The 14,266-nt window shown below is 38.7% G+C and overlaps 1 protein-coding gene, 1 long non-coding RNA gene and 1 pseudogene across 2 annotated transcripts in view; 1 reads left to right on the forward strand and 2 right to left on the reverse strand.

The window, feature by feature from the left end:
- Positions 1–3,004, reverse strand: part of DHX40 (DEAH-box helicase 40) — a 48,261-nt gene extending 45,257 nt beyond the window's left edge. Inside the window, exons 1-3 of the mRNA XM_011289115.4 lie at positions 2,871–3,004; positions 1,863–2,030; positions 450–595 (exon numbers count right to left, since the gene is read on the reverse strand). Coding sequence (XP_011287417.2) covers positions 450–595; positions 1,863–2,030; positions 2,871–2,982 — 426 coding nt within the window. The 5' untranslated portion in view covers positions 2,983–3,004. The remainder of the gene's footprint in view (positions 1–449; positions 596–1,862; positions 2,031–2,870) is intronic.
- Positions 3,005–3,021: 17 nt separating this feature from the next.
- LOC109494299 lies at positions 3,022–6,746 on the forward strand. Its single transcript, XR_002149037.3, has 2 exons — positions 3,022–3,297; positions 6,455–6,746. It is a non-coding gene; the product is annotated as an uncharacterized LOC109494299 (long non-coding RNA).
- An 869-nt stretch (positions 6,747–7,615) lies between these two features.
- The window catches only part of LOC101093904, a 65,156-nt pseudogene continuing 58,505 nt past the window's right edge, over positions 7,616–14,266 (reverse strand).

The raw sequence follows: 14,266 nt of genomic DNA on the forward strand, positions 1-14,266 counted from the left end.
AGCAGGGCAGAGGCAGAGAGAGAGAGAGGGAGAAAGAGAATTCCAAGCAGGCTCTAAGCTATCACTGCGGAGCCCAAAATGGGGCTCAAAACCCCAAACCATGAGATCACGACCTGAGCCAAAATCGAGAGTCAGATGCTTAACTGACTGGGCTCAGGTGCACAAACAAGATTAATTCTCATCTGAGGCTTTGTTTCTTAAAATTATAAATGCAGGGGCTGGCTCAATCAGAAGAGCATGCAATTCTTGGATCTCAGGGTTGTGAGATCCAAGGGGAAAAGTGGTAAGATAATGCAAGCCCCATATTGGGTGTAGAGATTACTTAAAAATAAAAACTTTAAAAAATAAATAAAATAAAATACAAGTGAAAATTTGAAGTTAAAATCTTTCATAACTTTCTCCAATCTGTCTATAAGTTTACAGGACTTATAGCAATAAAACTTTTGTACCTTAGAGCTGCAATCATCAAAACGAACTTGGTACCCTACTTTGGATCCCAAAGTGCATTTCATTTCTTCAGCAACCCTCTGAGCAACTGATATAGCAGCTACTTTTCGTGGCTGAGTCACCCCAATCATACCATGTTGTGAAAACCCTATCAAAAACAGAGGTAAAAAAACACAAAACTGTTAACAACTGCTTCCAATTAGAGCTAAATTGTTTCTGGCCAATCAACACAAACTGTTCAAATGTTTCCAAAAGAAAACCCTGCAAATTAACAACATAACGTTTTACCCAATGTACCATGGAGATTTTAGTAATAAAAAAATAAAAATACATATTCAAAATATACATATTTTAATTAGCTTTTTTCCAATTTCAGTCTAATGATTTACACTAAAGAAGAAGTCTAAAATTTTTAATCCCTAGGAATCCCATAAATTCCACAGAATTCCTAGATTTACTTTTGCCACAGAAGTTTAAACATACCACCTTTCATATTTTTACCATTTTAGTATTTCTGAAAGATGCATCTTACAACTGATGCTTTTTTCTTTATTAATAGGATGCAAAACTATACTATTGCAAAAATAGTATGCAAAAACAAGACATTCCATGTCTTAAAAAATGGCACATCAGATTTAATGGATTAGAATAAGTTAATATCAGAGAAGAAATTTTCATCTTTTATATGAATAACATCCAATATAATTTTGCTCTATACCAACCTTATGATAGGAAGTTTTACCATATTGAAGTTAAAGACACTTTAAGGGTAGGAAATTTGTTAGTTGGCTTGGTGTTATGGAATCAGGGAATAAATATTTACCTGACAACCCTCTGGAGAAGGAACCAAGAAATACTAATGTCAGCAACAGATATCACTATATCCCTTCCTCCTGAAAATTATTTCAATACCCAGTGGTTAACTGCAAGACAACCTCATTCTATAGCAGAGAATCATTATCTACCTATAATTTTATTTGAGATTATGACAATTAAAAATGGAAAAAATGTCATCTGAATTAACTCCTGAATGTGAAATAACACCATAAAAAAGCAGGAAAGATGTAGGGAGGGTGTGTCAATAGAAGAATCGGGACTGTAAAACAAATGGTGGGTATTTGTGCAATACAGAGTCCTATTAGCTTTTAAGAGGATTTTTTTTAAGTTTATTTATTTATTTAGAGAGAGAGCACACACTCGCACATGAGAGGGGAAGGGGCAGAGAGAGGGGGAGAGAGAGAATCCCAAGCAGGCTCCACGCTCTCAGCAGACCTGGACTAGGGGCTCGATTCCACAACTGTGAGATCATGACTTCAGCCAAAATCAAGAGTCAGAGGCTTAACCAACTGAGCCACCCAGGTGTCCCAAGAGGTTATTTTTTAAATACTCCCAATATTATCCCAGAATAAAATTACCTGCTTCATATAGATATTTTGGGAGTTGAGTGGTTTTACCACTTCCTGTATTTCCAGTAACAATAAGGAATGAATTGTCCCTCACAGCTTGAATAAGCTTTTTTCTTTGTTTTTGAATAGGAAAAGTTGGAGTAGTTCCTCCCTCCTGTGATGTGCATCCTTTCTCTTCTGTAATAACAGAAAAACAATTGTGCAATTAAAAGGCCTGTAAAGATATCTCTAACTCAATTTCCCAGAACTGAATAGAGAAAGACAACAGAATTTTGGGGCTGGAATGAATCGATCCATGACTTCTCAGGTAAGTCACCTTTGTCAAATTGGTATGTAAGGGTTTACAAGCCCAGAACAACTTTTTAGTAAAATCTAACAACGTGAGCATTTGCTAATGCACGACTCAGAGTACTTGACAAAGTAGGCCTAGCACAAGGCAATGTACATGCGAGCATACCCATACAGAAGCACAAAGCCCAATTTTATTAAACAATAGACCAAAAGCTAAAACACTGCAGGAAACTCTCGGCTGAATTTTAAAAAGCCACCTGTGTTTGCTTCTGATTCATGGTTCAAGTTAGGTCCCTGTTCAGAGTGACTGATATCCCAGAAGGCCAAGTGGTGGGTAACCATGGAAACTGGCTCCTGGAAACTGGCTCCCTTCATACCATACCCAAAGGCAGGCTGGCGGCCCGACGAGCGGGGCGGGGGGTGGGGGGGGGCTGGATGGGTAGAGAACAAAGGCTTTAAGAGCCTGTTTAAGAGCAGAACGCGTCTAGGCGTTGGGGTTCACTTTTTTGTCCCCCAGCAGGGTTTTCACCCAACTTGGATCTGGGACCGCCCCCCTCAAAACCAAAGTGCTCACTGGAGGCAAAGTTCGCCTCCGGCTTGGACGGCGAGAAGAACGCTGCAGCCTCCTCTCCACTTTTCTCTGCTCGCCAAAGGCGTACTTTTATCCCCCCAAAAGCCCCCATGCCGAAACTCCCGCTGGCCTCCGCAGCGTCCCGCGGACCGCACCTCTATCAGCGATGGAAACAGCCGAAGGCCGCTCTTCCTGAAGGTCTATTGACCGCTCACCCTCCTCCTGCCGCCTTGGCGCCCTGCCCGCGACGGCGGGAAACCGGGACATAGACCTGGCCCGGAGCGGAGGTGAGCACGTCCACCGATCTGGGGAGATGGGAGGGGAAAGGCGAAGACGCGCCCTGATGACGTCGAGGTGTTTACTTCCGCGCGTGCGACTTGGAGCGAGGGGAGGGGGAGCTGTTAGGTGACGTGGCGCCCTGCCGCCGGAAAGCTTCCCCACACCAGCGACCTGGCCGGGCCCCCAACCGGGAGCCTACCCCCGAGGGTTTCCCTCCATCTTCGGGTGTGTGCTTCGCCTCGGGCCTTGATGCCGCCCCAAGGTCCAGAAGGGCCCTCTCCCACTTGTGCGCAGAAGAGCCAGGTGATATCCCTTTACTAAGCTACTGTGGTCAGTGTAACCCTGTTCTGCCTGCACACACCTATTGTGATGTGACCCTTTGCCAGAACTGGAACCTTTCTAGAGTGCAGCGTTTCCAGGACACATTCTCACCTTGCTCAGTCTGTAATCACCTGTTCATTTCAGAACTACTGCGTTGCAGAGCTGAACTTCGAGTTCTGTAGTGTCCAAAACCTACGGCCCACACGCTATGCATTTCCTTCATAGGACCCTGCATTTCAATGTATTTTCTTCCTCTTTCTCACAACTAGACACAAAAGCAGGAACTTTAGAAAACCACAGTACATTTCGGCCCAGCAAAGTAATTCAAAATAAGCCATCAATATTTGTTTAATTTTCTGGATGGATTAATGAATTATTGATTTTCAGAGGATTTAAGCTCACTTAATGGATATGGATTTCTTGGAAACCACAATAGTTGAAAGGATAAACAAATACACAACAGAGGTGGGGCGACTTTTTCAGAAAAGGTACTTTGTGTGTGTGTGGGGGGGGGAATCTTATTATAGAACCTTCCAATTTTGTAAGTAGTATCAATTGTAACAAAATCAATGCTGGAAGAAGATTGTTTCCTGGGCTTCTCAACTATTCTTACTGTTAGAATTAACCAACACTTCCTGCCAAACAAGACAACTCAAAGTTGTCCCTTCACCATTAATTAAAGGCCACTATGCTCCTATCTGATCAGGCTTCAAAAGATGTCATTGGACCCCAAGATTTTTCTGTGCTCATAAAAATGTACCAACTGCTTTTAGGTGGGACTGATTAACATCTCCTAAAATGCAAGCTTATTGGATTTTGAATGGTACCAAATGAAATCCAGCTAACAGCTCTATAGCTCTAAAACCTGGGTGCTACAGGAATAAACCTAGCAATAGGAGAATATGTCAGATTTCTCTCATCCATTAAAGGAATCTCCCAACCTTCTAGATTCTCTTAGAAATTCAAAATATTTACAAGTCAGAAAACAAAGCAAAAAATACATTTGTAGTACAGTCAAAGTATTGGTGAATAACAGGGCATGGTATTTTAGTATATGGCACTATACTATCAAAGTCACTTCATAAGAAAGTGAACAGAATCATTTCAGACCAATGATAGTTACCACTTATTGGGCACTTAATAGTCAAGCATTTAATATAAATTTTTTCATTTATTCCCCACAAAAACTCAGAGAAGTAGATTATTGTTATACCTAATTTTCACATGAGAGAATCAAGGCTCACACACTTGCTCAAGACAATAAAACAAAGAGGTAATAGGACCAAGATTTGCCACATTAATAACCACTATACAGTGATGGGAGATGGAATTCTCTAAATTATCTAAATCTTGGTGCCTAATATGTTTTCTTTCAATGTTTTCAAGTTAACTATTATAGAATGACTCCATTCTTGATTGAGAATCACCTAATGAGAGTATCCAGGAAAAACCCCTGCAAACCGAGAATAAGGAAAAGTAAAAGTGAAAAACTCAAATGTTGTTTAACGTTGTTGATTTTAAAATCAAGGACATTTAAAACATGTTACCATTAATAGCCATATGCTCCAGGCTACTCCAAATTAAAAGAACAATTATTTCCCGTTGAGTTAGTTTACAAATTTCAATGGCAAACAAGATACAAATAGACAATAAAAATAGAAAATGCATGGGTTGAATCTAAGAAGAAAGGTTAGTATTGCAAACAACATTGAATCTATTTCCTGTTATCTTTGGGTCACAAGAAAAACCTGAAATAAGTTATATTTAAAGAAATGTGAGGAGTATAAATTGCACCCTGCTGCTATTATCTCATAGGCAGTCTTTCAAAATATTCTTGAATCCAAGAAATTTGTTTCTGACCATCCAAAAGACAGGAAGAAACCTCAATATTAAAGATGTACAACAATGGAATAGAATTTTAAAATCATCTCCAGGAAAGATAGGAGAATATAGAATCAATGTTACAATGTAAAAGAAATAACTGGAGGGGTGCCTGGGTGGCTCAGTTGGTTGAGCGACAGACCGGCTCAGGTCATGATCTCGCAGTCTGTGAGTTCGGGCTCTGTGCTGACAGCTCGGAGCCTGGAGCCTAATTCATATTCTGTGTCTCCCCACCTCTGCCCCTCCCCTGCTCATGCTCTGTGTCTCTCTGTCTCTCAATAATGAACGTTAAAAGAAAGAAAGAAAGAAAGAAAGAAAGAAAGAAAGAAAGAAAGAAAGAAAGAAAGAAAGAAAGAAAGAGAACGAACGAACTGGAGCAGAAAGAAAAATTATCAAAGAAATTAATGCAAAAAAACCCAAAAATTTACAAACGCCAGACAAGTGGTGAGATGTAGAAAGTTAATCAAGGGGCGCCTGGGTGGCTCAGGCGACTGACTTCAGCTCAGGTCAGCTCAGGTCACGATCTCACAGTCCGTGAGTTCGAGCCCCGCGTCAGGCTCTGGGCTGATGGCTCAGAGCCTGGAGCCTGCTTCCAGTTCTGTGTCTCTTTCTCTCTGCCCCTCCCCCGTTCATGCTCTGTCTCTCTCTGTCTCAAAAATAAATAAACATTAAAAAAAATTAAAAAAAAAAAAGAAAGTTAATCAAAACAGGAAGTCAGGGAAAGATAGTGAGCAATGGTGTCAAATAAATGGATTTTTTTTAATTCATAAATTTGACCAAAACAATGGTTGTCTTAGTAAAGAGAGGCAGAGAGAAGCCAGATTGTAAGTGGGTGAAAAGAGAATTCGAGAGTCAATTGAAAACATACATAATGTGTTTGGAGATGTTTGGTTAGAATCAACCAAGGTAAATGAAAGGGAAAGAAAAGGATAGCCAGAAAAAGATGCCACTGCTACAGTGTATATATGATGATTTTAAAAAGATGTGGTCAATGAAATCATCGGGGTACTGTTAGAAAGTGTGTTTCGAGAGCTGAAACTGATGAAGAGAGGTACTGATGAAGGAGAAAATGCAAGTTCACATTTTGAGAAAAGATGCAGGATTGGAAGAGAGAGAACAAACTTTTAGTAAGGGTAAGTGTTATAAATCTGCATTTGTAGCAGATTTGTATGCCAAGATATGAATCTGATTGTTTCTCTGTATTTTCCTTCTCTATTTTTATCTTACTTGTAAACCAAGGCCCTTTCTTCCTTTTCAGCCCTCACCCGAGTAGAAACAAAGATTCAAGGACATTGCTGACCTGAGGGCCAAGACTAGAGCCTCCTGTACATGAAGAACTGGTTATTTTCTCTCTCAGGACTGATAGGACTGGGCCTAGAAATAGGGAAGAAAGAAGGAAGAATGTAATGAAAAATAAGGAGCACTAGAAGGCATAGAGCCCTCAAAGTGGGCAAGAGAAATAGGCTTGAAAGTTCTAATAGAAGGAATTCAAGAAGATGAACCATCCTCCCATGTGGACCCCTCCTCCTTTAAAAAACCAAAACCTATGACGTTTGTCATTTAGCAGTCTTGGATATGTAGCCCTGAAAGAGAGGGAGGGGAGCTTGTACATTCTGGAGGGAGTGGAAGCATGAAGAAGAACCTCACTCCTAAACCAGGTAGAACTAGATAGAAACAGTTGGGAATTTTTCTATGAGTGATGTGATCGACACCATATCAGTTTCTTTGTGTGTGTGTTGGGGGGGGAGTGGGTTTTTTTTTTTAATGTTTTTAAATTTATTTTTGAGAGAGAGAGAGACAGAGTGCAAGCAGGGGAGGGGCAGAGAGAGGGAGACACAGAATCCGAAGCAGGCTCCATCCGGGGTCTGAGCTGTCAGCAAGGTCTGAGCTGTCAGCGCAAAGCCCAATGCGGGTCTTGAACCCACCATGAGATCAATACCTGAGCCAAAATCAGACACTTAACCTAATAAGCCACCCAGGCACCACCATGCCACTGTTATGTATTCTGTTAACATGTCTGTAAGATATTAGCAACTTGGAGATTTGGAAGAAAAATAGATGGACATATCCTAGAACTTAGCGAAGTACCCATCTTTCAGTTCAAAGGTAAAAGAAACCATCACACTTTCTTCTCTTTTTAATCTTATGTTTCTGTTGTCCAGATATTAAGATGTGAGTTAGTATCATAAAGATCCTCACCATGCAGTCATTAATTCACTCATGAATGTTATAATTTAATCAAAAGATTAATAAAGATTGAGACACTTCTAATCATTGTCAATGAAAATTGATGCTTTATACATATGCATATAATCTTGAATAAATGTGTAGAATTCCATTATTCTATTAGTAAAATAGACCCTCTTTCAAATGAAGGCTCAGTGATGACTCTGACTTCCTATTCATTCATTCATTCATTCATTCATTCATCCATTCATTCATGTATTCATTCAATAAATATTAGAATACACAACTCTCATATGTACACTTTTTTTTTGTTTTGTTTGGCAGGATACAGTATACTTTATTGATGGTACATGATTAAGGTAGGGCTCCCCAAGCCCCTCCCCTTCTTCAGAGGGTCTGGGATGGAAACTGGAGGTCAGAAGATTCTCAGGTGTGTTGGGGGATAAGTTGGGGCAAGGACTCCCCAGCAGCTGAGAGCCTCTCTCTTCTTCCTCTTGCTGGGGCTGGTGGTCCAGGGGGCTCTTACTCTTGGAGGCCATGTGGACCGTAAGGTCCACCAACTGGTTGCTGTAGCCAAATTCATTGTCATTCTAGGAAATGAGCTTGACAAAGTGATCATTGAGAGCAATACCAGCCCCAGCATAGAAGGTGGAAGAGTGGGTGTCACTGTTAAAGTCGCAGGAGACAACTTGGTCCTCGGTGTAGCCCAGGATGTCCTTGAGGGGGCCCTCTGGTGCCCGCTTCACCACCTTCTTGATGTCACCGTATTTGGCAGCTTTCTCCAGGTGGCAAGTCAGATCCACGGCAGACACATTGGGGGTGGGGATACAGAAGGCCATGCCAGTAAGCTTCCCATTCAGCTCAGGGATGACCTTGCCCATGGCCTTGGCAGTGCCAGTAGAAGCAGGGATGATGTTCTGAGCAGCCTGTAAGCCATCATGCCACAGCTTCCCAGAGGGGCCGTCCACGATCTTCTGAGTGGCAGTGATGGCATGGACTGTGGTCATGAGTCCCTCCATGATGCTGAAGTTGTCATGGATGACCTTGGCCAGAGGGTCCAGGCAGTTGGTGGTGCAGGAGGCATTGCTGACAACCTTGAGGGAGTTGTCATACTTCTCATTGTTCATGCACATCACTAACAAGGGACAGAAGGGACAGAGAGGATGACCCTCTTGGCCCCACCCTTCAAGTGAGCCTTCTCCATGGTGTTGAATACCCCAATGTACTCCACACAACATACTCAGCACCAGCATCACCCCATTTGATGTTGGCGAGATCTCACTTCTGGAAGATGGTGATGGGCTTTCCATTGATGACAAGTTTCCCGTTCTCAGCCTTGACTGTGCCATGGAATTTGCCTTGGGTGGAATCATATTGGAACATGTAGACCATGTAGTTGAGGTCAATGAAGGGGTCATCGATGGCGACAATGTCCACTTTGCCAGAGTTAAAAGCAGCCCTGGTGACCAGGTGCCCAATATGGCCAAATTCGTTGACTCTGACCTTCATCATGGTGTCTTGGGATTCAGCTGGCACTGCACCAGAAGATGCGGCTGTCTGTTGAACAGGGAGGAGCAGAGAACCTTATATGTACCCTTTTTAATAGCCATACAAAGGCATAAAAATATGTGTAAGACATGGTCACTATCTTCAATGACATTACATGTATTTAAGGAGATAAAATATTTAGAGGAAAAACTAGCTAGAGTGATCAGGGAAGCCTTCTTGGAGTTAGTGGCATTTGAACTGAGCTTTGAAAGTTGGGAATATTCCAGTAAACGTCAGGGAAATGTCCTGTATAGAGAAAATTTCACAAAGGCAGTAATAATAGAGTGATCAAAATATGATTGATTATGGATTATTGAGAAATCTACAAAATTTAATGTTCTATCTCTGGTCATGGTCTCTGTAAATCTTTCACTTGCCTGAAGGTGGCAAGCTGGGTTTATTCGAGAAATTTCATCATCAATATTATTTGAAAGAAAAATGAAACGGTAGTATTTCTTTGAAAAACAATTTTTTTCATTTCATAAAATCAAAAAATTTTGAAAAAGATAAAAAATTACAATCTTTTAAATACTGTATATATTTACTATTACTTTATTATTATTATTTTTTTAGATTTTATTTTTAAGTACTCTCTACACCCAGCGTGGGGCTCGAACTCATAACCTCGAGATCAAGAGTTGTATGCTCCTCTGACTAAGGTAGCCAGCCACCCCTAGTATACTTATTTTAAAGCATATACATTTTATATTACAGATATTTTTAATTTTGATATTTTAATTTTATGTTCCTTATTGATTCCCTGTTATGATACAATTTTTTCATTGGAAAAAAAGGAGACTATATTTGTTATTTAAGTTAATTTATTTATTTAAAGTAATCTCTCACCCAAAGTTCAAACTCATGACCCTGAGATCAAGTCACACACTCCTCCAACTGAACCAGTAGGGTACCCCTCAAAGGAGCTTATACTTTTAAGTATTACCATTAAAATCTGTGATAAGCATTGTTTATAAGTCTTTTGAGAGTAGTCATGTTTGTTGAAGGATAATTTCCAAATGACAAAACTCATCTTTTTTTTTTTTAGCGTATAGTTGTGAGTTTTATGAATTTTGACAAGTGCATATGGTTTGTAACCACTGCTATAATAAAGTTATAAAACACTTCATTATTTTAACAAATTCCCTTGAGCTCTTTTGTGATCAACCCCTTTCTTCACCTCTAGGCCCTGGCAACCACTGATTTGTTTTCTATCTCTGTATTTTGCCTCTTCCAAAATGTCATATGAATGGAATCATATAGGTCTTTCATTCAGCATAATTACCTTGAGTTTCATCTAGAGTTGAGTATAGTTATACTGCATATCAGTAACTCAATTCTTTGGGTTATTGAGTCATATTCCATTGTATAAATATACCATAATTTGTTTTTTAGTTCTTTAGTTGAGGGATATTTATATGGTTTCCACTTTTTGGTGATCATGCATAAAGTCACTATAAACATTGACATACAGGTTTTTTGTTTTTTTTTTTTAATGACCATTTTCATTTCTCTTGGGTATATACCCAGAAGTGGAATTTCTGGTCAAATGATAAATGTATGTTTATAAGGACTGCAAAACTGTTTTTCCAAGGAGACTGGAGCATTTTGCACTTCTACCAGCCATCTAGAGAATTCCAGTTGTCTTCATCCTTGCTAGGACTTGGTATTAACAGTATTTTTGTTTTGTTTTGTTTTACCCATTCAAATAACGAGTAGTGGTATGTCCTTTATGGTTTTAATCTACATATCCCTATGGCAATGATGTTGAACATCTTTTTACATATTTAGTTATAGTCCATATATCTTGGATTCAAATCTTTTCTCAACTTGTGTGAGAGAGGGAAGGGTTGCTTATTTTCTCATTATTAAGTTTTGAGAGTTACCTATAGATTCTGGATTCAAGTCCTGTATCAGATATATACTTTGCAAATATTTTGGCCTAATCTATGGCTTGTCTTTTAATTTCTTAATTATGTCATCCAAAGAGAAGTTCTTGATTTTGATTAAGTCCAGTCTATCAATATTTTCTCTTTTGATTGTGCTTTTGGTGGTATCTAAGAAATCTTTGCCTAATCAAAGGTCACAAAGATTTTCTCATGTGTTTCCTTCTAGAGTTTTGATAGTTTTGAGTTTGACATTTAGGGTTTAACCCATTTTGAGTTGACTTTTGGGTATGGGTCAAGGTTCTATTTTTTCACACAGTTGTGCAGTTGTTCAAGCACCATCACTTCATAGAAAAATTTAGCAAAGGGACTTGCATTTTTAAATTATACAGTTAAAATCTGTGATAATCTTGTTTGAGAGTTTTCTCAACTTTTGTTTTTAGGTTTTTTTTTAGCTTTATTTTCCAAATATTACATCCTATTTTTAAAAGAGCAATTTGTGTCTTGGTTCTTCTACCTCTCATTTTATTTCATTTGGCAGTGTTAGGATTTCAATGTATTTTCAAATGACACTATGTATCTCTACACTCTCTAGAATTGTGGAATTTAAAACTGCCAACCCCCTTTTTTAGAGATGAGAAAATTGAGACTTAAAGATCTTCAATGAGTTGCCACAGCCATACAACTAGACAGAAGCAGAGAAAAGCCCATGGTAGTTTTCCAAATCTCCAGGCCAACTGTGTATGTCACGTAACTTTATTTCTACTTATTAAATATGGATATTTGCTATAAAGTAGGCTTTTATCTACAATTGCATTTTCAGTGCTTTTCCATCTAATACACAAAATTTGACTAAGCAAAATTAAACCCAGTTGTTAAAAAATACTACCAGCCTTTATCCAATGCCACTGTGTTTACAAATATCATGACAAGGTAAATAGACACACACCAAGGAAACATAATCTAGGCAAAGGAAACAAATCTAATTTAGTAACCTAAGGATTACTAAAATGCTGACATTCAGTTGATAATTCCAAGACTTTACACTCAGGCATAATTTTTACATTAAATTAGCTGTGTCTCCTTATCCTTGCCTTATGCAACTAAAGATGAGCTCACAACGACAAAAAAATTACACGTCAGATGAAGAAATAAACCATCATGAGAGAGATCAGGAAAACAAGCAAATAGGAAAACTGTACCCCAAGAACTAGAAATAATAGGAAAGTCTTGAAGAGACTACAAAATAAGTGTTTTAAAATATTAAAAAAACAAAAGAATAGAAACCATAATTAAACAAAAGAACATTATAAAAATAAACACGCAGGTGTCCCTGGGTGGCTCAGTTGGTTAAGCGTCTGACTTCGGCTCAGGTCATGATCTTGTAGTCTGTGGGTTCGAGCCCCGTGTCAGGCTCTGTGCTGGCAGCTCAGAGCCTGGAGCTTGCTTTGGATTCTGTGTCTCCCTCTCTCTCTCTGCCCCTCCCCTGCTCACACTCTGCCTCTCTCTCTCTCTCTCTTAAAAATAAATAAACATTTAAATAAATAAATAAATAAATAAATAAATAATAAACAGGTAGATTCGAAAAATAATAAAACAGTCAAAAATAAAAATTCATTGAAATTAAAAATTCAGTGGAGGGGGACCTGGTGTCTCAGTCAGTTGAGCATCCAAATCTTGATTTCAGCTCAGGTCATGATCTCATGATCAAGATCTCATTCCTGAGATGGAGCCTACATTGGGCTCTTGCTGACAACATGGAGTCTGCTTGGGATCCTCTTTCTCCCTCTCTCTCTGCCCTGACCCCAGCTCACTCATGCATGTGTGTGTGCGTGCTCTCTGTCTCAAAATAAATAAATAAACTTAAAAAAAATAAAAATAAAAACTCAATGGCATTTAAATAAATCAAGAGAAGGTAATCAAGTAGAAGACAAAGCTAAGGAAATCACCTAGAATGTAGCACTTAACCATTAAAAGATGGAAAATACGAAAAGGAAATTAACAGATATGGAGAAGGTAATGAAAAGGCCACCTATATGTTCAAACGTTCCAGAGTGATAGAATAGACAGAGTAGGAAAAAAGCAATATTTGAGCAGAGAATCTCTGAGCCCTATTAAGGGAAAAATGAAAATCATGTACACCTAAACAAAGTGCAACACAGCAACAATAGAAAGAAAATCTTAAAAGCAACAAGATAAAAAAAAAATTCCTGCAAAGGAACAATAATACATTATCAGCAGATTTCTCATCAACAAAAATTGAGGAGAAAAGACAATAGAATAATAGGCATGACCACACTGTTAATGGAAAACAATCAAGAAGTCTATACTCAAACTGTCATGCAAGAGTGTGACTGAAATCATGGGGTGCCTGGGTGGCTCAGTCGGTTAAGTGTCTGACTCTTGGTTTCAGCTCAGGTCACAATCCCGTGGTTCATGGGTTTGAGCCCCACACTGGACTCTACACTAATGGTGCAGAGTCTGCTTGGTATTCTCTCCTCTCCCTCTCTCTGCCCTTCCCCTGCTCACGCTCTCTCTCACACAAAAATAAATAAATAAACTTAAAACAAAGAAGAAAGTGAGACTGAAATCAAGATTTTTTAGGACAAATGCTAAAATCGTTTACCAATAATCAATTGTTGCTTAAAATATACTCAAGTATTTTCTTTAAGTTGAAAGAAATTGGATACAGGAAACAGGATTTTCAGCAAGCACTAACTGTGAACAGATAAAATAGTAAAAATACTGGTAAATCTAATTTAATGTTGAGTATTAAAAAGCAGTAATGAGGGGTGCCTGGGTGGCTCAGTCGGTTAAGCGGCCGACTTCGGCTCAGGTCATGATCTCGTGGTCTGTGAGTTCGAGCCCCGCGTCAGGCTCTGTGCTGACAGCTCAGAGCCTGGAGCCTGTTTCAGATTCTGTGTCTCCCTCTCTCTGACCCTCCCCCGTTCATGCTCTCTCTCTGTCTCAAAAATAAATAAACGTTAAAAAAAATTTTTTTTAATTAAAAAAATAAAAAATAAATAAAAAGCAGTAATGATAAATACTTCAAATATAAAAGGATTTTTTAAAGGGTGAAACCAAAATATTAAGTAACATAAATAATGGGAGGGTGAATCTTCTAATATCGTGTATTGTTCAAAAAAGGCTGACAATATCTTCGACCTAGTTGAGTGTGCATGCTATAAATTTAAGAGTAAACATTGCATAAAAAGAAAGTGTATATTTTCATAAATCTAAAAGAGAAGCAAATTCTTAATTTTACCACTATGAAGAAAATATACTTGACAACCATGAACTTCTCAACAAAGGAAAATTCAGAAAGAAAAAAAAAAAGTTTAAAGTCTAATTACGTTTATTTATTTATTTATGTTATATGTGTTTTTTTTTTTTTAATCTTTAATTATTTTTGAGAGAGAGACAGAGTGTGAGCCTGGGAGGAGCAGAGAGAG

This window comes from Felis catus, chromosome E1, assembly GCF_018350175.1.
Source record: "Felis catus isolate Fca126 chromosome E1, F.catus_Fca126_mat1.0, whole genome shotgun sequence".
Classification (NCBI taxonomy): domain Eukaryota; kingdom Metazoa; phylum Chordata; class Mammalia; order Carnivora; family Felidae; genus Felis; species Felis catus.